A 21,795-nucleotide genomic window follows, 5' to 3' on the forward strand; every position below is an offset into this window, starting at 1 on the left:
CATTTCTTTTGGGGGTGACAAAAAAGTTTTGAACTAGAGTGTAGATGGTTGCCCAACTTTGTGAATGTATTAAAACCACGGAGTGGTACTCTCTAAGAGGGAGAGTTTGGTGGTATGCGAGTGATACCTCCTTAAAAAAAAACTGGACAGCCAGAGAATGACAGGAGGGTTCTGGGAGAAGTTTCTTGGTGGTGTTTGTGGCAGACCTTAATGACTTGTGACTCCTACATGGTCTAATTGGATCCTTCATTCCATGAGTCAGAGAAAAGAAGAAGACAGTTTTAAGAAGTGACAAGTGTACTCGGAGGAGAGCAGAAAGCAGAGCTAGATGGCAGGGTGGTGCTGGCGGGGGGACTCAGGTTGGTAGGGAGTTCCACCTGGGCTGGAACCTGGTGTGGGGAAGGAGCAGGTGCTTCAGAGCTGGGCTGGCTCTCCCGGATAGGAACCGTGAGCACAAGGGGCCGGGCTTGGCCTGGGCATGTTTGAGGAACAGAAAGGTCAGTGTGGCTTGGTCACATGCTTCAGAGAGGCCTGGTGGGGCAGGTTGGGATGATGTTAGCTCTTGGGGTGAGAGGTCTGGGGAAGGAAGGTGACCTGTCCAGGACCACGAGGCTGGCCAAGGCTGGCCCCTGCAGCTCCAGCTACTGGGGAGGCTGAGGCAGGAGGATCTCTTGAGCCCAGGTGGGCAACACAGTGAGACTCTTCCTCCAAATGACAGCGTAACCCCCCACTTCCCAAGACCTTGTTGATTTGATATGTAACAATTACATCACTTAAAATGTTTTATTGGTTAGATTATTAAAAATGAGCACTGTGGATTTTATCCTCCACCTGAATTTTCTCTTTGGGACTTGCCTTTTCCATCCTTCATCATTATTTTTCCAATTTCTCCTTGTACAAATTATTTACAAAGATGAAGGATATGAATTCTTTTCTGGTGTATTCATTCAAATTTTCCTTCCAGTTTTTTTTCCTTTTTCAGTCTTTTTTAGAGGTGTGTCCAAATGTTATATTTATATAAAGTTGAGTTCATTGACTTTTTACTGTGTGATATCCTCCATTAATTTTATATTTAGGAAATTCTTCCTCTCATCCCCAGAGATTTCATAAAGATTCACTTCCTCTTTCTTTCTTTCGTTTTTTTTTTTTTTTTTTTTTTTCTTTTTCGGTACTGGGAATCAAACCCAGGAGTCCTTTACCACTGAACCACATCCCCAGCCCTAAATTTATTTTTTAAATTACATTTTGTACTGGTGTCACTAAGTTTGTACCAGTCTCACTAAGTTGCTTAGGGCCTCACTAAATTGCTGAGGCTGGCCTTGAACTTGTGATCCTCCGGCCTCAGCCTCCTGAGACTAGGATGGCAGGCATGCGCCACCACGCCTGCCTATTTTGCTTCCACTTTCCTTCTTTAAAGTGATTTGCTGTTTTCTGTTTACCTCCTCAACCTGCCCCGAATGGACCTGCATGGCTGGTGCTGGTGGTGGCTAATGCTGTCTGTTTCCTCCTTCTGCTTGTCTCTGAGACTTCCACGGGTTATGAAATTCTTAGATAGGCCAGGTCTGTTTTCAGTCTATTTGTTCTGTTTTAATGATAGGCTTACCTATTCTTGCTAGATTTCTGAGCTGATTTCTATGCTATCGCCTAACAATGTGTTAGTAACTGGCAGGGGAAATCCTTCATTACTCTTCCTTATTTTATTTTTCTATCAGGGTTTTAATTTTTTAAATTTTTTTTAGTTGGATCATATTTTTGATGGACCATTTATTTATATGCAGTGCCTCAAACATGCTAGGCAGGTGCTCTACCACTAAGCCACAACCCCAGCCCTAATTTTATTTTTTTAATTACATTTTGTACTGGTGTCTTATAATCACACAATAATAGTGGGGTTCATTGTGATGTCTGCACATGAACATAAGTCGATTTCACTCCCCAGTGCCTCCCTCCCCTTTCCCTCCACTCTTCCCCCAAGTCCACTTCCTCTGCTCTACTAGTCTCCCCTTTACCATTACTGATTTTAAAATATCAAAAACTCTTATCTGTTCACCTCTTCAGATCATCTCTGGTGTGTATACACACACACACAAGCACACACGCACACACACACATGCTAGAGATGATCTGATTACACATAAATACATGCTCAAAAAGTTCTGGGGTTTTAAGATTCGTCATTATTGTTTTGGTGCTGGGGATGGAACCCAGGGATGCTCCATCACTCAGCTACATCCCAATCCCTTTCACTTTTTTATTTTGAGACAAGATCTTGCTGAGCTGCTCAGGCTGGGCCGGTACTTGCAATCTTTTGGCCTCAGCCTCCTGAGTCACTGGGATTACAGGCGTGCACCCCCGTGCCTGGCTGTTTATGATATTCTTAAAAGTGTTTTAAAAGAACAGTTAAGAGCCTCTATTCCAATAGTTAATAATACAGTGCTTGTTTGTCACAATGGACACTGAAAACAAGTAGACCAAACATGAATCACTCACTGTGTATTGAAGGCAAAAAGGGTTCCCATGGCACCAAGTAAACCAGTTCCAAGGTTTTTCCCAAGATAAACGGAACGGCTCCGGGTTCCTCAGTGTTTATGGAAATACGGAAGAAAAGAGTCAGGGCTGTCTTTCATGGTGCAACGGACGGTGCGGGCTGCAGGAGAGAAAGGGATTTCATCCCAGGAGAGGGGCGGCTCGGGAGGCGTGGCCCTAGGATGGACCCACCTTCCCAGCTGGCACTCACTCCTGCTGGGGAGACCAGACCCCACGGTGTCCCAACGGGTACCTGAGGGAGTGGGCGCTGGGGAAAGACTGGGACTCTGCTCCCCCATGACGGTTGTGGGTGTCAAGCCTCGGAGGAGAGTGGGCCACTGTGGCCTCCCAGCCCGTCCTATGGGTGACCTTGTGAGCACAAATACACACACGCTGCTATGGAACGCAGGTGACCCAAAGACTAAACGTCACAGGGCCTATTGTGACCATGCATCGTTGATGGAGCTTTGTATTGTCACCTCTCTCGAGTTCCCAAGGGACTGTTAGAGTTGTTAGCAGATCTGAGGGACGGGTGTTCAGGCTGCGACTGGGAAGCCCACGGCTGGCATGGCCTCCCTTCTGCATGTCCAGCTGCTCTCTTTATGTGTTTTAAAAAAGTGCTGACATTGGGCACAGTGGTCCATGCTTGTGATTTCAGCTATTTGGGAGGCTGAGGCAGGAGGATTGCAAAATTGAGACCAGCCTGGGCTATTTCATTAGACCCTGTTTTAAAATTAAAAGTAAAAAAGGCTGGGTTCCATGCCCAGTACCAGAAAAAAGTGAAAGAACAGAAGAAGAAGGAGGAGGGGGAGGAGGAGGAAGAGAAGGAGGAGGAAGAAGAAGAGGAGGAAAGAAAAGAAAAAAATTCATCCAAGTTTAGGTTAAAAGCCAACCACCAAATTGATTTTTTTTTTAATTTGGATACTGGGGATTGAACCCTGGGATGCTTAACCACTGAGCCACACCCCTAGCCCCCCCCACCCCTTTTTTTGTACTTTATTTAGAGACAGGGTCTCACTGAGTTAGTTAGGGCCTTGCCAAATTGCTGAGACTGGCTTTGAACTTGTGATTATCCTACCTCAGTCGCCCAAATTGCTGGGATTACAGGTGTGCACTACTGCTCCTGGCTCAGAGATAATTTTTAAGGCTCTAAAGGAACAAAAATTCCTTTGCTCCATGTATGTTCTCTTTCCAGAACATAAAAGAAATGGAAATTTGCCAGATTCATCTTGTGAAAATAGTGTATCTCTAATTTGACAAAGTTATAGAGCAGAACCTGACCAGTGGGGTGCAGGGCCGAGAGCTGAGTGACATTGGAAGAACTCTGTGTGGCCTGGGCCCGACCGCTGTTATTTCTGATGAAGCTGGGGTTTTAAAAAGTGAGAGTATTCACACAAAATCTAGATTTTTGGATACTTCAGAAAAAGAAAAGACGTGAAATTGCAGAATCCGCTTCTTCTGCAAGGACGGTGGGCTGAAGCAGAATGGGGTGTGCGGTGCCTGGATCCTTGCCCTCCCCCGCTTCCCTGGTCCTCTCCTCTTCCTTGGTCTCCTTGATGCTATGGCTTAGTGTCCTTTGCCACTTAAAAAGATAATTTTTGTAAAGAAACCTTTAATCGTATCCCAAATCTTTTGAAGTGGAGGAAATGGAAGAATAAATCAGAAGAACATGTATTTTAAGAAGAGCTGCTTCACCATCTAAAATAGCCGCCTTACTATGAAGCTAGAGTAATCAGGACGGTGTGGGATTGGTGTAAGGATGGACAAAAAGCTCAATGGAACGCAGGCAGAAAACCCATAAATAACTCATAAATTTGCTATTTGACAGACACCAAGGTAATTCAGGGGAGAAGATGGGAGCTGCGTGCTGTGGGTTCCAGAGCACGTGGAGACCGACAGGCATCACAGCTCTGGTCCACTTCCAAGGCTTTCATCCAGGGAGGCTCACTGCAGAACTCTGGAGACCACGAGACCCCCAGGAATAGCCCCTGCACAGCCCCCTGATGTGGCGGCTTCAGTGGGACCTCCCTGGGGGATGTGGGTGTTGAGTGGAGGCAGCAGCAGGTGCTGTGGGCCTGGATACTGCTATTTCCTCCCCTCAGATCAGCACAACCCAGAGATGGCCATGAAGGGACATCCCTTGGAATATATAGGTTCATTGGCCATCAGAGGCAGAGAGGGGTGAATGACAGCCATGCTTGCTGTGCTGCCATTTGGTTTCTTGAGAGAGGTGTCCTGGGCTCATCAGTGACCTTCCTGAGCCTGCGGCCCAGCGGCATGTTAGAGTAGGCAGGTCTGTCTCCTGGAAGGCGGATCCCTCCTTGACCACTACTCAATTCGTGATGCACTTGGATTTGGGAACTCTTCCCAGTGCAGGACCCTGGCCATGCCCTTGGGGTGGGAAGTGACAGCTACTTGGATTTGTGTTTTCCAGGCTACTCCACTGCTCAGAATGAAGTCACTGGTCCAAAGACTGAGAGTGGCCCAGAGCGGGGCTCACTGACTGTGCAGTGTAATTACACCTCAAAGTGGAAGACCCACCGCAAGTACTGGTGTGGAGGAGCTCAGTGGAGTTCCTGCAGAGTCCTTGTTATCACCACTGGGTCAGAGCAGGAGGTGAAGAAGGACCGTGTGTCCATCAGGGATGATCAGGAAAAGCTCACGTTCATGGTGACCATGGTGGACCTCAGGACAGAAGACACTGGCTTTTACTGGTGTGCAATTGAGAGGACTGGAATTGACTATAGGTTTCAAGTTAATGTGAATGTCGACCCAGGTAAGAGTGTGTTGCTTTGTCCCCGAGGTCCCACTCAAGTGAATTAACCGTTACTCAGAGTGACCTCTCACAGAGGGGACTTGAGTCCCCAGGTCTCACAGAATCCTGAGTGAACGCTTGGGATTGGGGAGGGGCGGGCTTCTCTTAGATGCCCCTGGATCCTGGAACCTCCTGCAGGAAGTCAGCAGGCCACTCAGACACTTTTCCCTCTGCATAGCCCAGTCCTGAGTCTGAGCCAATAAAGGTCAAGGTGATGGTCCCCAGTTTCAGCTCTTGGTCTGGAGAGACGCCCCTGCTATTGCTTTCCTGGGACCTCAGTGTCCAGGGGTGCCCTGCTCTTTGGGCTGGACTTCACAGGTGCTGTTCTCACCCCCACTCTGCATCTGACCCTGGGGCGACCCTGGGGTGAGAGAAGCCCCACGTGGGCAGCCAGAGTGCTGCTGCTCAGAACCCCAAGGCCTGGCAAGGCCTCACAGACTGCTGCTCTCCTGGTGCTGGAAGTCCTGCTGGGAGTCTTTCATGCCTCTGGCTTAATGAGTCTGGTTCTGAATCCTCCAGAATGCAGGCACTCCTGGGAGGCTCCACCAGGGTCCCAGGGCCTGGGTCTGAAGGCGTTTCCTGTTGAGTCTGTGGTCCTGCCCTTAGGCACACTAGCTGGCAGGGGTCTAGGGGCATGAAGGAGCCGCACAGTCACCAGAGCCCATGCCTGGGACCTCTGAGCATGTTTGCTGGCACAGTAGGGAGCAGGCATTGTCTCTGAATCCTGACAACGCCCAGGAGGAAGGTGATCCCATTATCGAATCTTCAGAACTTGCCTGAAGTGGAGGCCTTCTGGAACATTCTGATTTTGTTCAGGGCTGGTCTTGACCTTAGATGTCTTCAATCTAGAGTATATGTTAGTCACCATACAAGTTCCCACCAGGGTCCTGGGTTCTTGCTGAGTGGAGAAGGCCAGAGGGAGCCTTTGACTGAGGCACCGTCACAAGCAGAGGGGTTTATGTTAGCTGAGCCCCAGTTGTCCTTGTCCTGAAGCTCATCCTGGGGGTCCTCTGACCCTTCCTCTCCTAGAGGTCAGGGGAAAATGAGTGGTCCAGGCTTTAGGCCCTCCACACAGCCCTGCTCCAGGCATCTCCGGCCAGCAGGGACCACACTACCTGCAGGCTAGGAGCCAGGTGCAGGGTTGGGGGCTGGTAGGAGGAGTAATGCGTGATCTGTTTGTTTGCCAAGCACCAACTACAGTGTCCACCACGGTCCCCACCACCAGTACGTATGCAGCACCAGACCCCACCGAAAACACCGACAGCCTCCCGACTCTGACCAGCTACTACTCGAACAGCAGGTAAGCTGGCTCTGTTGCTGAGGACCCTTGTGGCTTGGTTGGCCCAGACTACTGCAGCGGGGGAAACTTGAAGTCCCAGGCCCCAGTCAGAGCCTGATCCTAACCTTCCACTTCCTTGGTGAGGGTGAGGATGCTGGGGCCTTCCCACTTGCTCTCAGCCCCTGGAGCCCTTATCCTGGTGCGGAGCAGTCTGCGGATTTACTGGTTCATTTGTTCTTGTGCCCCATATTTACTGAATTCTCTTCTACACAGCAGGTGTGGGACATAGAGGTGGAATCGGTGGGGGAGAGCAATGAGTGGCAGTCAGTGAGGACCATGTGGCTGCAGCGTATGGGCACAGGTTTAGGCTCAGGTGGCTCTTGGCCCAGTGTCCCATCTGGGAGGCTGAGGAAGGCTTGGGGAAGTCCTGTTTCCCCTCTGGTTCCTCTAACTACCAGAACAGTGGCACTGCTGGGTGTGGTGGCTCACACCTGTCATCCCAGTGGCCCAGGAGGCTGAGGCAGGAGGATCACAAGTTCAAAGTCAGCCTCAGCAACTTAGCAAGATCTTAAGCAACTTAGAGAGACCCTGTCTCTAAATAAAAAATAAAAAGGACTGGGGATGTGACTCAGCCATAGAGCACCCCTGGGTTCAATACCTGCTCTCCCCGCAAAAAAAAGTGTGGTTCATGCTTCTAAGTGCCTTGCCCAGCCATCCGTAGTCAAAGAGCTTTCAAGAAGCCGAGAGCCCTCTTTAATTTCCTCTTTTGGCTTATCTTGACCCTTTTCAACCTTGTAGCTATTTTTTAGATCTGCCAAGGTCTTCTACTGCTGGGGTTTTGTCACAAAATCTCTATGGGACATCTCCAATCTTTCTACCAATAGGGACCCCTTCTCCTCCCTCTCTCCCATTTGCCCTCTGTTTTGAGGATTTTTTCCCCCTATCAAACTGCTTTTAATAAGAACAGCCTAGGAGTCCTCATCTTGTTAATCAAAGCTTTATGTAAGCACCACTTGGAGCCTTGGATCAGCATGAGATGGATAATTTGTTTATTTAGTCAACAAACAGCTACTGAGTGTCCATTCACGCCTGCCGCTCTTTTGAGGAACACGAGGGGACAAGAATGAACAAAAGAGTCTAGGGATCTGCCCTCAGGGTTCTTCTGTTTCAAGATAATTCATGTAACCAATTAAAGTTGATATGATTAATTGATACATTTATCTTCATACTTCTGTGAATTCAAAGATGAACGAGAGGGTCCCTGTATGAGCCACGAGGGCCGCTCTAACAGGTACCATGGGCTTGGTGACTTAAGTAACAAATTTATTTTCCTCACAATTCTGGGGCCAGGTGTCCAAGTTCAAGGTATCAGCAGGGCTGGTTTCTTCCTGCCTTTGCTTGTAGACGGCCATCTTCCTCTGGGGTCTTCACGTGGTCTCCCTTTTTTGTATTTCTATATCCTAATTTCTTCTTAGTTACACTGGATTAGGGCCCACATCAATGACCTCTTTAACTTTAATTATTTCTTCCTTTTTTTTTTTTTTTTAAATTTGAGACAGGATCTTGCTAATTTGCAGAGGCTGTCCTTAATCTTGCAATCCTCCTGTCTCAGTTTCTGAGTCACTGGGATTATAGGCATGTGCCACTGTGCCTGGCTTTAATTGCCTCCTTAAGGACCCTATCTCCAAATACGGTCACATGCTGAGTAGCGAAGGGCGGTCTGTCTCATGGCTTTCTTCCAGCTTCCGGGGGTCGTCGGCAACCTTGGGACTTCTTGGCTTGTAGCTGCATCAGTTCAGCCTCTGCTTCTGTGGTCACCTGGCTCCTCCCTGTGTGTGTCTATGTCTGAATTTCTCTCATTCGATGACAGGCATTGGCTCAGGGCCCACCCTACCCAGTCTCTGACTTCGTCTTACCTTGGTCACATTGGCAAAGACCCTACTTCCAAACAGGTCACCTTCACAGGCTCAAGGTGGTCACAAATTTTGGGGGGACGTTGTTCAGTCTAGTAGAGAGACATAGAAGCAGGGAGACCCGGCGGGAGCCCATGGCCAGGTGATTTCTGCTGAGTCTCCAGACACACCGACCCTACCTGTGGAGGTCTCCTCTCCATTTTAAAAAACATCTCTGAGGGCACCCAGGAGCGTGGGTTCCCTGGCTGTGAACCACAGTCCTGAGGCTGTGAGGTGTGCAGCCCTCCCTCCACTTGGGCGGGGAGAGGGCTCGAGGGGCAGGCGAGCCTGGGTGCACGGCCTCCCCTGTCATTCCCAGGCACCCCTTCACCGAGCTCAGCACCCTCCTCCCGCTCATCTTTGCTGTGCTGCTGCTTCTCCTGATGGCAGCCTCACTCCTGGCTTGGAGGATAGTGAAGCGACAGAAGAAAGGTGAGAGGCTGGTGGGGTTGGGGCTGGGCGGTGGGGCTGTGGGCGGATGCCAGCCCAGGAGCCTTTGCTCAGCGGTCATGAGGCCTGGCCTCCACCAGCCCTGTTCCCGTCTGGCTTTACTTCCACATTCTCACGTGTCGGGCTACTTCTCAGAATGCTTGGGCCCGGGCTCTCACCAAGCCTGCCCATCCTGGGAGTCTGTCTGTCTGTCTGGTGGGAGGGCTCACCGCCTTTTCTCCTGAATGTGTCAGCCACGCCTCATTCTTAACTCCACCTCAGCCTCTAGATATCTGAATCTAAGAATGGGGAAAACCCTTTCTTCTTTCTCTGGGCCAGAGGGGCTGGGGGTGATGATGGGGGAGGAACCAGCCCACCCCTGGAAACCCATCCCCACTGTGCTGACCCAGCCAGGGGGCAGCTTGGAGAGTGATTCTGTCCCTGGCTGAACACTTGCCTGCCAGGCAGGGCCAACCCTCCAGCTGCCCAGTGACCCACAGCCCACCCAGAGACTAACAAATTCACTGGGACAAACAAGCAGGAGGAGCGATCGTAGTCTGGTAGCTGCGGGAGGCAGGCACAACTTTGAGCTGACCCGGAAGCACACATGAAGCAGAGGAATGGTGGAGGTGTAGGCAGAACTTGTGGCAGAAGTGACAAGCTGGGCCTGGAATTTTGCAGAAAGAAAGTGAAGTCCAGGGAAGCCAAAGGCTGGCTGCTAAGGCCACCTGAACCGTTGAGGGTGCTGTTCTCTGATGTGGGGACCCAGTGGCTGGGGTCTTCCTCTTTTTCAGATGGCAAATGGAAGCTCAGAGGGGATGTGACCAATGTCACCGAGTGTGCCACCTGAGGAGGCAGAATTAGAGCTGCATCTCCTGTCTCTAAACCTGGGCCTCATTCACCCCTTCCCCTCACCTTTCTCTTCTCTGTGCCGGGGCCTCTGTCAGCCTCAGGGATGGGCCTTCTGATTCCAGATTGTTTTACCTTTCAGATGCGGGGCTGTCGCCAGAGCAGGTAAGAGAGTCCCTGAGACCAGCCAGTTCCTCTCTCCTGTTTCCCAACTTCCAGGACCCCACGTACTGAAGCACACATGCATCCTTGGCCCCTGCAGGGCCCGGGAGGATGAGAGGCATCCAGAGGGGAGGAGGCCTGGGGGGGCAAAGGGGATGGAAAAGTGGGGGCACACAGAGGCTGGTCGGGAGTCATGGGGAAGCGAGAGGCTTGTGTCCCTCCGTGCAATAGGAACCTGTGCCCATAGGCTGCCCAGGTGACTCCAGCCTGCGTTCCCTTTCCCAGGTGCTGCAGCCCCTGGAGGAGGACCTCTGCTATGCCAACCTGTCCCTGCAGCAGCCCAGATCCTCCCCGGGCTCCTCCCGGAAAAAGGCCTCTACCAAAACCTCTGCCCAGGCTGACCAGGCTGAAGTGGAATATGTCACCATGGTGTGTCCTTCATGGGGACTTCCACGGGGCTGGGAGGGGCAGGCATTTTGTTGTCTCCAACTTTGAGGGTGGGTTTTCTTGCACCCACGTGGGCACAGCAGTGGAGAGTGGGTTGGACAGGGCCATCGTCATTGCGGGATTTGCCTGAGGAGCGCTCCCTCAGGCTTTAGAAGAGACCAGGGAGACCTAATGTGGTCCTCACATGGGCAGGAGAGAGGTAGAGAGGCCACATGGCTCAGGATGCCATAGGCTGCCCTGGGCAGAGGTGGGAGTTTGTTGTGTTGTGGCTCAAGCTCCTTCGGGGAGCCTGGCAGGGCAGAGGGAAGCTGGAGGGTGTGGAGTGAACTTGAGAAGCTTGCGTCCTGCATGGGCCTTCTCCAAGGTTCCTCTGTCCCAGTCTGCCAGCCACTCAGACCTCCTGACCATCTGTATTGCAGGCTCCCTTTCCAAGGGAGGAAATTTCTTATGCTTCTCTGTCTTTGGACGTCTCGGATCAGGAGCCAACCTACAGCAACACCGGCCACCTTCCCAGCAGAGATCAGAAGGAGCCCACAGAATACAGCAGCATCAGGAGGCCTTAGCCTGCGCTGGTGGCCTCCTCCTTGGGCCCTGCACGAGGCCTCTGGTGTTCTTGCTCATCTGCTTTCTGCCCCAGCTCCCCGACCAGGATCAACCAGTGGCTGAGGCTCTGCCTGATCAGCCGCCATGGGCTGCAGGTCTGGCCTGGGTTCAGGGCCCCGCCGCAGGGGGCTTTGGGGAATTAGTAGCCTCTCTGCATTCCTTCCTCTCCCACACAGATTGGGAGGGGGCTGGGGAGATGCTCTGGGGCTACCATGGGAATGATAATGATGATAATAATGGTAATTAACCTTTATTTATTGCTTACTGTGTACAGGGGGACAGAATAATAGCCCCCAAAGATGTCCACAACCTAATTCCCAGAACCTGTGAATGTACCTTTTATGGCAAAAGATGCTGTGCATGAGATTAAGCTATGGAATTTGAGGTGGAGAGATTATTCTGGATTATTCAGGAGGGCCCAAAATATAATCACAAGGGTTTCCTAAGCAGGAGGCAAGGAAGTCATAAAGGGAGAAGGCAAAGTGCCCCCAGAAGTGGAGGTTGGAGCAGTGTGGCCAGGAGTCAAGAAGGCTGCAGCCCCAGAACCTGGCAAGGCACCAGTTCTCTCCTGGAGCCTCCACAGGAGCCAGCCCCCAGCACCTTGGCTCAGTTGGCGGAACTGACTTTGTACTTCCGGCCTCCAAAACTGTAAGAGAATAAATCTGTATTGTTTAAAGTTAAGCCACTAAATTTGTAGTAATCTGATATAATAGCAGTGGGATACTCTGTGGCAGGTGCTTTTCCTTACATGTTTCACATATAGTAACTAGTTTAATCCCCACAGGGTGCTTCTGTCATTTACAGAGGAGAAAACCAAGGTATAGATAGGCTCAGCAACTTGCCTCAAGTTTTACAGTTGGTAGGTGTGTGAATTGGACTTTGGTTCTGGAGTTTGAACCACTACCTTGCCCTGTCTGTGTAAGAAAGATGGTGTGTGTGTGTGTGTGTGTGTGTGTGTGTGTGTGTGTACCCATTCTCACAATCAGGGGCAGCGAGTATTTACAGGTGTTGGACTTATTACCCTTTTTCTACGATCCTGGCTGCCCTCTCTCCAGAATATGTCCTGAATCCCATGGTGTCTCATCAGGTCCATGGTTCCCAGCCCAGTGCAGGCCTCCATCCCATCTCCTGCCTGTTCTCCCTCTTTCATTCTCTGCCTCTGAGTCTGTTCTGAGAGCAGCTAGAATGATCTTTTCAAAGCACAGAGCTGATTACCCCTTGCTTAGGACCTTCCTCAGGCCTTAAGGGGCAGGGAATCCACCCCTGCCTGGCCTCTGGGCTCCATCTCCATCCACTCTCCCTCTCCCCTGCTCTGCTCCAGCTGCACCAGCCTTTCTTCTGTCCTTCTAACAAGACACTATGACCTGAAACATCCCCCAGAGGCCGTGTGCTGAAGGCTTGGCCCCAGTGGATGGAGCTCTTGGAGCTGGTGCAGTCTTCAGAAGGTGGGGCCTGTGGGTGCAGGAGATGGCTGGGGGTGTGTCCCTGCAGGGCTCTCGGCCCCTCCTCTCCCTCTGTCTTCCCGACTACCAGGAGGTGAGCAGTTTTGCTCTGCTACATGCTCCCTGTCATGACCTTCTGCCTGGCCACAGGCCCAAAGGCAACTGGGTCAAGCATCATGAACTGAAATCACGAGTCAAGATAAATCTTTCCTCCTTATAAGTTGATTATCTCAGGTGTTTTGTCACAGTGATGGAAAACTGACACAAAGAAAGGGTTTTCTCCCTTCTCAGGGCACTGGTGCTTGTGGTTCCTTCTTTCTGGAGTATTCTTCCTGCAAACCTGTGAATAGTTAGCTCCATTTCATCATCACATTTCAGCTTCAATGTCACCTCTCAAGGGGTCCTTCCCTGATCACACTCAGGGCAAAGGTCCCTGCAGCCCACCCCAGATCCCTTTGTCTCACTGCCCTGTTTTGTTTCCTTCGTAGCACGTGCTTGGTGAAATTTCTTTATGTGGTCTGTGTGCTGCCTGAAGAGGGGACTATCTCATTTGTTCCCGTGTCACCCCTGCTTAGCTCGTGTCTGGCATGAGGCTGGTTCTCAAATGTTGATCTGAGGAAATAATACAGATGGTTCAGACTGGGGATCACAGGGCAAGCTCCCAGGAGTGTCCATCAGTGTCCACCATTCTAGAAAGAGATTCCTGGCCAAGCAACCCAGGGAATTTCAGGACCAACTTCCCAGAAGTGTACAGTGGAGACTTTCTCCCCTCCTGGAAATCTGCAGAGAGGTGAGGGGTCATGATGCCCTCTGACCGGAGTCTTGTTTCTTCACTTGCATTGATTTTGGTGGGCGCTGGGGCTGTGGTGTCAGGGAGAGGCGCGATGGCTTGAGAAGAAAGGATGAGCCGAACCTGTGGACCACAGGTAAGAACCCAGCAGGCACGGGGGTCATGATAGCATGTCCTGGGGTTTGCCCGACTATTCACAGCTGCTACCCTGAGTGCACCTGGGGCAGGTGGCCTTGGTGGCTGACTCCTGCATTCAGTGCTCCAAAGATGATTCTCTGGAATCTTAAGAGCTTTTCCATCCTTAGGGGAATTTGTAGAACCTAAGAAGCTTGACTGCTCTTGAGCTGGCTGGGTCAGAGTGAGACTTTTTTCTTTGCCTTTGAGACAGGTCTGGTTTAGTTGCTGAGGCTGGCCTTGAACTCAGGAGCCTTCTGCCTCAGTCTCCTGAGTCACTGGATTACAGGCATGCATCATCATGCCTGGCTGTGAGACTTAAAAAAAATTTTTTTTTTTTAGTCGTAGAGGGACACAGTAACTTTATTTTTATGTGGTGCTAAGGATCGAACCCAGTGCCTCACAAATGCTAGGCAAGCGCTCTACCACTGAGCCACAAACCAGCCCCAAGAGACTGTTTTATTTTTTATTTTAATTTTTTTAGTTGTGGATGGACACAATACCTTTATTTTATTTATTTATTTTTAATGTGGTGCTGAGGATTGAACCCAGTGCCTCACACATGCTAGGCAAGTGCTCTGCCACTGAGCCATAACCCCAGCCCAGAGACTAGTTTTTTACCCAGGCTGTTTAAAGATTTTCAGAGCAAGAAGTACCTATAGGGAGAACTTTAAATGGAAAAGTTCAAAGCAGAGCAAAAGTAGAGGGAGCTTGAAATAAGAATAAAAGTCATAATAAAGCCTCCAGTCACTGCATCCCTGGAACATTTTAACTGTTGCGTACAAAGTGACTTTATTTTTCACTTTATATCAAGCATCCTGCACCAAACAGTGTTATAGGTACATACTCATGTTGGATGGTAAGGAGTTCATATTTTCTGATGGTCCATGATCACAGATTTAGTGAACATTACTGCCATAATGCAAATATAGAAACACAGGGAAAAACTAGAATTTAGCTCAGTTTGGCTTGGCTGGAACGTGGTGCTCTGTCTTTATCTGGACAAATGAACATGGGCTGGAGAAGGTTCGGCAGCCTGGCGGAGATGAGGAGGGGTAAATCAGCTTAGAAAAACTGACGCATTTGTTCAAGCTTGTTCTATGAGCTCGGAGACTGCAGGGGAAGTTGGGGTAGGGGAAGGGAGGCAAACCCAGGCAAGAAATTGGAAAGGAAACTATTTCATAATGTTTACAGATTCATGTCTGGGTATTGTCTCAGCCATATCCTGCTGCTCCATAAAGATTTTGCCATGACATTTTGTGGGACTGGCCAACACCTTTATTGCAAGGCAGAGAATTTGGATATGGTTCCTCTGGTCTGAGTGAGGGTGACATTTACTATTTTGCTGTACAGTTTCCAGGAAAGTACATTCTGTTAAAACAAGCTCCAGGATATTGAAGTACTCCGTTCTGATTGAGTGCCGAATTATTTATAGCCCATCTAAAGTTGCTGGGGTTTCCCTCTTTTGGTTTTTGAATTATTAATATTTAAAGATTCCACTTGATAAAAATTGGAGGGTTTAGATGGTCTCCCTTGAAGAACTGTGTGCACATCATTGGCTTCCAGGAGACTGAATGTTTAAAAATTGGAGTCAGTTGAGAGATTAAAAAAAAAAAAAATACATGGAACTAAAGATCTCCAGAATACAAGAAAAGGATAAATGTCAGACTGAAGTTGATTGAGGGCTACCTTTGCTGGGCACCTTGTAAACAGAATTTATTGACACTTTAGGCTTCGAAGGGTTGCCTGGTGGAATCAGTAGATTTCATGTAACAATTTTTTAGGTTGAGAGAGACAGATGGAGTGATCTCCATCTGTCTCTTTTTTTTTTACCCAATAGGTAGATTCTGACCTGGTACTATTGGAATTGGTAATGGGTCAATTCTTTGAAAATGTTGGTTAAACCAGGGCATCACAAAGGGATAGATCCTTTCTTCAAATGTTTTATTTTGATTCAAAATATCTAATTGTAGTAATCTGCTGGCATGTTGGTGTAGACCTAAGGCCTTTTCTTTTCTTCTGGGTCTGGTGAAAGGCCCTTTGTTCGTCCTGCATAACACATATTGTGTTGTCCTGGAATTTTGGTTTCCTTAATATGAAGCAAGAAACTCGAGCTATTTCTGATGCAATCTCATTGTAAAATCTCTTTTCACTTTTAGTTTCTATCAATATTTTATGGTTCCCTTATCCATTCCTAATTTGACAGCATTTCTTAAAATCACAGGATTTTATACTGACTCTTTTCAGAGCATTTTTTTTTTTTGGTATGAGGAATGGAACCCAAGGGCACTCTACCACTGAGCTACACCCCCTAGCCCTTTTATTTTGAGACAGGGACTATGGTTTAAATATGAGATGTCTTCCAAAAGCTCATGTGTAAGACAATGCAAGCAAGTTCAGAGGTGAAAAGATTGGGTTGGGAGAGCTTTAACCAAATCAGTGCATTAATCCACTGATACGGTTAACTGGGTGGTAGTTGTAGGCAGGTAGGGTGTGACTGGAGGAGGTGGGTCACTGGGGGTGTGCTTTTGGGGTTTGCATTTTTTCTTTGATGAAATCTCTCTGTGCTTCCTGGTGGCCATATCCTGAGCTGCTTTCCTTCTCCACACCTTTCTGCTATGAGGCTCTGCCTCACCTTGAGCTCAGAGCAATGAGCCAGCTGTCTATGAACTGAGACCTCTGAAGCCACGAGTCTCCTCTGAAATTGTTCTCATCAGGATTTTTGGTCACAGTGGTGAAAAAGCAGATTAAAACAGACTTGCTAAGTTTTTGAAGCTAGCCTTGAACTTGTGATCCTCCTGCCTCAGCCTCTGGAGCCATTGGGATTATAGGAGTGTGCCACTGTACCCGGCTCAATTTAACTTTTGTTAAAAGAATAATCCTCTTTTTTTTTTTTTTTTTTACACTCTTATTCTGTTGGTTAATAACCTTTCTGTTTATAATCTTATCAATTACATAACTACAGTTGTATACAACCAACACAAACACACGTGGGCTCAAACACAGCAGACTCTTGCTATCCGTGCATGTCAACAGGTGAGAGGAGAAATGAGCGGGCAGAAGTGAGAAGAGGGAGCTGGTGCTCAGCGTGCGGGGTGCCACATGCACGTGGCCAGCAGGGTCCACCACGGGAGTGAAGTTGGTTAATCTAGTAAGTTGGATAAGTGGGGGACTGGCTCAGAAAGTTCCACAAAAGTATCCATTATCGCTGCTCTCATAAAAGATAGGCCCTTGGACACCCCAGGTCTCATCACCTTAGATAGCGTTCCCCAAGAAAGGGCAGTCGGTACCTCCACGCCAACATCTGTTCCTGCCCTGTGTCTGTCACTTCCTACACATAACTGATGCTTCCTCTAGGGCTGGTCGTGACATGTGGACTGAGGGTCGGCCGCCCCTGACCTGTTCACACTGTTCTCCAGACGTGGTTTCTCTCCGCTGCGTGCCAGCTGTTGTAGCCTAGCTTCCCCTGAGCCTCTGGTGATCTTGTTTTCTGTGGAGTTCCCAGAGGCTCCCTCGTGCCTCTCCCACCACCCTCCCTGTCTTCTGTGCCTCAAACCCAGTTGCCCCCAATCCTATCATCCACTAGCCTATTCAATAAAAAATGCAATCTTATAATATTGATGCACACCATCGATCCATAGGGGAGCCCAGGTTGTAAAGGAAACTGAATCCCCAGTGCACCTACATCCCGCTGAAGAAATGGGATGTTACAATACCACTGATGATGAACGGCTTAGTGTTGTTGGTTTTCTTCCACGAGGACTGTGCTTGCCTAGGATGACTCTGGTGTCTATCACAGCCTCTGGGCCACTCTTCTGGTCTTCATGGTAATTTGCAAAGTCACCAGATTTGCCCCGTTAGGGTGTTACTCTGCACTCAACGGACAACTTTCTGTAGCTTCTTTTTACTTTAATATTATTTGTTACCCCCAAATAAAACTGTGAGCCATTGACCATTTGTTCTTGCATATTACTTAAGGACCTGGTGGTTAATTTGTCACTCAGGGAGTAGCCACACTGACTTTCCTTGGTGGAATTCCCACAAAGAACATGGCCCTCTACCAAGGTGCCGAGGATTTCTGGAGATGAAGAAGTGACAGATCACAGCCCCTGGCCTGAGACCACGGCCCAGAACTGGCCCTCTGGTGATCGGAAGGAGTTGCAGCGTTCAGATGGTGACTCAGTTGCAAAGTTCACACAACCTTTGCAAAACTAACAATGAAACCCAAAGCAGAAGGACTAAGCCCTGGAGACCCTGTGTCCTTGCATGGAAACGTCTTGCAAAGTGGTGGGTGGCAAATGAATGCAGAAGCAGTGGAGAAGTGGGCAAAGCATTTCATCTGAAGATACAGTAAGACTAAGAGGGCGGAGGTGCAGTGCCGGAGGTCCCAGCCCCAGCAGCCAGCGTTGCTGTCTGTAAATCTTGGCTGGTCTTCTTGGGCTTATTATCCTGCAGCTGGGCTTTGATGGAGGCAAATCCCTGGGGAGTCCTGATGCTTGGCTCCTCCGCCCCAAGACCCAATTACCCATGACTCATCGCATGGCCCTCAAGCTCTGGAGGCAGAGTCCTGAGTTGGCTTTGGGAATGAAGGTCCCCTGTTGGCATGGATTCTGCCTTGGTGTTTGTCCTGGGCCAGGGTGAGGTTGTCGCTAGGGCTTTGCTAGAATTTTGGGAGGTCAGTGAGAGAAGGACCTTGGGGAACCTCTGGTTCAAGACTTCCTTTCCCCTGAGGACCCTGGGGGTCTGGGGAGGGATGAGGCAAGGTGATAATGGGGAAGAATGAGGGCTGGGGTCAGAGCTTCGGTTGTGGCTCTCAAAATATCTAATTTCCTCTTTGTACTGTAGCAATATTTCAGACCACAGTTGACCACAGGTAAACTGAAACCAGTGATAAGGGGGGAACTACGGAATAACCAATGGACCCCCCAGGCTATGGTTTCAAAGCCACAAAGTAACCTGCTGGGCCACCACACCTCTCAGAGTGAATCTGATCGCGCTGTCTAAGGGGGAGGGCAGGGGCTGGGGCATCCTCACACAAGCCCCGCAGAAGGCTCCTTCGTGTTTTTTGTTTTAAGGCAAAATGTTAGCATTTAGTTAATATGTATGATGGGCATATGGGTAATTTTGTTGTTATTCTGTTCTCTGTTTTGTTGTTATTCTGTTCTCTATACCTTGAAGTTTCAAAATTTCAGAACAACCAATGGATTTTAATGCATCTGTATAATAGAATACGATGCAGTCATTGAAAGAACGAAGGGGAAAGTGCGTGTGACAAAAATTCCTGGATCTGCATGTCTACCCATGTGTCCGTCCATCTTCCGTGTGTGGACACATAGATGTGTCTTTTAGAGTGTTGCATCATGGGTAACTTTTTCCTTTGCCTTGCCTTTTCCAAATGTTGTAATTAAAACATGCAAGATTCGCTCACCGACACCAATAAAAGCTCACTGCTTGTCAGTACATTGCTTAAATCACAGTCACAAACCTGGTTTACTTCTTCCTTAGCCCTGCGTCCCAGCCACTTATCTCCAAGGAACTGTTCGAGGCTGGGGCCCCACCTGTCTGCCTTTTGTGATCTGCCTCTCACGCCACGCTTCCTACTGCCTGGGACCCTTGCAGATGCTGTTCTGAGGTTCCAGATGTTCCTTGCCCATGAACACACAGTCAGCCCTGGGAGAGGAGGGCTGTCCACAGTTATGCCATTTGACACAGAGCACAAGATGACCCCTCCCTGGTTACTCATGGCACATCTGAAACCAGGCACAGCGTGAGGCCAGCGGAAGGGAGAGGCACCCCAGCAAATAGCCCAAAATGATCACACAGAGCCAGGCTCAGACCCTTGGGGCATTTTTATCTGACATCAGGAATGGCTATATCAGTCACAGGGCTAAGTACAAAATAAAAATATAGGACTCTGTGCAAAAATCACCAAGATTTTTAAGATGGTGACCTCAGAGCATTAAGTCAGGCGTAAGCCAGGTGTAGGTCCCTTTGTGGCACAGGTGCACACCCACACAGCTGGCCTTCTGTGGCAGGCTTTCTTGCCTGCTTCCTTCCTGCTTCATGTCGCTCTGGGCTGCTCAAGTCCTAACTTCTGGCTGAAAACATCTAGATATCTCTAGTGCCAACTGACCCTGGTCCCAAAGAGTGGAGGAAGGGCTGCCTCTCATTGCATTCTGAACTCCACTTCCTGCCCAAAATGGACCTCTTCCCTGACAACTGGATCATCTATTTCTTTCAGGGAAGCTTCTATTGCCAGCATAGGGTGAGGTATGACTCCACAGCCCCCGTGAACCAACTGCTCTACAGGGTGATATCAGTGCATTTCCTAAGTCCTGTAATTAATAACTTAAGTTCAGTTATTCAGTCTTATATGATACCCCATGTGGGGCACAAATAACCCAGTTCAGGTTGGACAGTGACAAGTCCACTTTCTTTTTGTTATTGCTTACTAAAGATTCAAAAATATTGAGGTGGGCGTGGTGGCACACTCCTGGAATCCCAACAACTCTGGAAGTTGAGTCAGGAGGATCACAAGTTGGAAGCCAGTCTCAGTAATTTAGTGAGGTCTGGAGCAATTTAGTGAGACCCTGTCTCAAAATAAAAAAAAATTAAAAGGGCTGGGGATGTGGCTCAGTGGTTAAGCAGCCCTGGGTTCAATCCTCAGTATCCCCGCCCCCACTCAAATGTTGACACCCAGACTCACCCAGGGTATCATGAGGCACCTGTTGTTTTTGCATGACTAGCCTACCCCCACCCCCATTTCTCTTTGAATCCATTTTGTTCTGCTCTTAATCCATAGGGCTGTGGTGGGACTGGTTCCACCTTCAGAGGCATGGGATTCAAGTTTAAACCATTCATCTTGTTCTATCGGCTCGACACAGTGACTGGCTCAGGGATGGGCGTGTGACCACTTCAGTCTCCACAGTGATTGATTCAGGGATGGACATAGGATCATTTCTGCCTTCAATGAGCATTAGGTCTAGGACTTTAGTTGAGGCTGGTTACCTGGAGCTGCTGGTGATCATGTGCCCTCATGAGGAGTTGCCTACCTGTGAACCAAGCCAAACTGGAGGGAAGAAAGTTGGTAGACAGAGTGTGAGACATATGTCACATAGTCACTGGATACAGCTGCTAGATATCAGTAGCATATCCAGCCTTCTCAAGCATATGAGCCAAAAGATTATCCTTCTCCCACTTAAATCAGTCTGAGTTGGGTTTTGGCAAGCAAAATGCAAAAGGGCCTGACCGGGAGAATTTCACTTTTACAGTCAATAAAAATGTCTGTACGGTTTACCCTCAGTGCTGTGGAAATCAAATGAGATCATTTATGTGCAAGTGTTCTGTAAATGATAAAGAGCTGTTTTAAAAAGTACTATTATTGTATCTATTTTTTGGTTCTGGGTATTGAACTCAGGGACTCTACCACTGAGTTACATCTCCAGCCCTTTTTACTTTTAGAGACAGGGTCTCAGTAAGTTGCTGAGGGTCTCACTAAGTTTCTGAGGCTGGCCTTGAATTTATGATCTTTCTGCCTTAGCCTCCCAAGTTGCTGGGATTACAGGTATTTACCATTGAGCCTGGCAATAAAGGCTATTTGAATGGAATGAGCAGTGACATACAGGGGGCTAATGGCAGAGATAGGCTAGCTTTAGTGACATTGTAAGCATAGTTTTTTCTTTGCTAATGAGCTATCTCCTACTCTAAGAAAATCAGAGAGCTGGGCAGGGAGTGTCAAGGAAGGCGGTGAACTAGACAGGAGGTGGTCAGGACAGGGAGTGGACAGGACAGGTGATGATGAATCCAGCAAGTGTACAGGACAGGTGGCGGTCAGGACACACGGTGGTTAGATAGGTGGTGGTCGGGGAATCTGCTCTTTCCTCTTTGTGGTGCTGTACCATGCTGTCCGGTGGAGACCTTTTCAGAGTATGGAAGAGCGAGGGTCCCATATGTGACTGCAGAGCTCACTGGCCCTTGCCTCTGTCTTTCCCAAGTCTCTTTTCAAGGGCCTAGCTGTTGTCACAAGGGGTCAGGACCCTTGCTTTGAGTTTGGTTGGATGTTTTAAGCTCAGCTCTTTGGAGATTTCAGGGAGGGGTGCCAACTTTGCTTCTATGGGCTGGACTCAGCCAAGCTGGGGCCATAGATCTTTACTCCAGGCACTTCTTGGAAGCACAGAGAAACCCCTTCCTTCCTTGGTTTTGGGCTTGAAGGGATCATTGCCTGGGAACCCAGAGTCATTCTGACCTATTGGATCTGTGGGTCTATAGCCCCTGATTAGTTGTGTGGTCAGGACACAGAACTTGGCAGCCTTAAGAGAGCTGCAGGC

General features: G+C 49.0%; 2 protein-coding genes across 9 annotated transcripts in view; one reads left to right on the forward strand and one right to left on the reverse strand.

Moving 5' to 3' along the window:
- The window catches only part of LOC124980877 (CMRF35-like molecule 1), a 147,271-nt gene that overhangs the window by 26,333 nt on the left and 99,143 nt on the right, over positions 1 to 21,795 (forward strand). For 2 of the 8 annotated variants that reach the window (XM_047546897.1, XM_047546893.1), the window contains exons 2-7: positions 4,961 to 5,302; positions 6,530 to 6,641; positions 8,892 to 9,004; positions 9,949 to 10,015; positions 10,298 to 10,441; positions 10,879 to 12,387. The exons of 4 other annotated variants lie outside the window; for them this stretch is intronic. In XM_047546897.1, coding sequence (XP_047402853.1) covers positions 5,194 to 5,302; positions 6,530 to 6,641; positions 8,892 to 9,004; positions 9,949 to 10,015; positions 10,298 to 10,441; positions 10,879 to 11,125 — 792 coding nt within the window. In that variant the 5' untranslated portion in view covers positions 4,961 to 5,193 and the 3' untranslated portion in view covers positions 11,126 to 12,387. Of the gene's footprint in view, positions 1 to 4,960; positions 5,303 to 6,529; positions 6,642 to 8,891; positions 9,005 to 9,948; positions 10,016 to 10,297; positions 10,442 to 10,878; positions 12,388 to 21,795 lie in introns of those variants that run through there. 2 more of the 8 variants (XM_047546896.1, XM_047546902.1) reach the window with 2 other exon arrangements.
- Positions 1 to 21,795, reverse strand: part of Rab37 (RAB37, member RAS oncogene family) — a 53,210-nt gene that overhangs the window by 23,510 nt on the left and 7,905 nt on the right. The gene's annotated exons all lie outside the window — the stretch shown is intronic.

This window comes from Sciurus carolinensis, chromosome 3 (genome assembly GCF_902686445.1).
Source record: "Sciurus carolinensis chromosome 3, mSciCar1.2, whole genome shotgun sequence".
Lineage (NCBI taxonomy): Eukaryota > Metazoa > Chordata > Mammalia > Rodentia > Sciuridae > Sciurus > Sciurus carolinensis.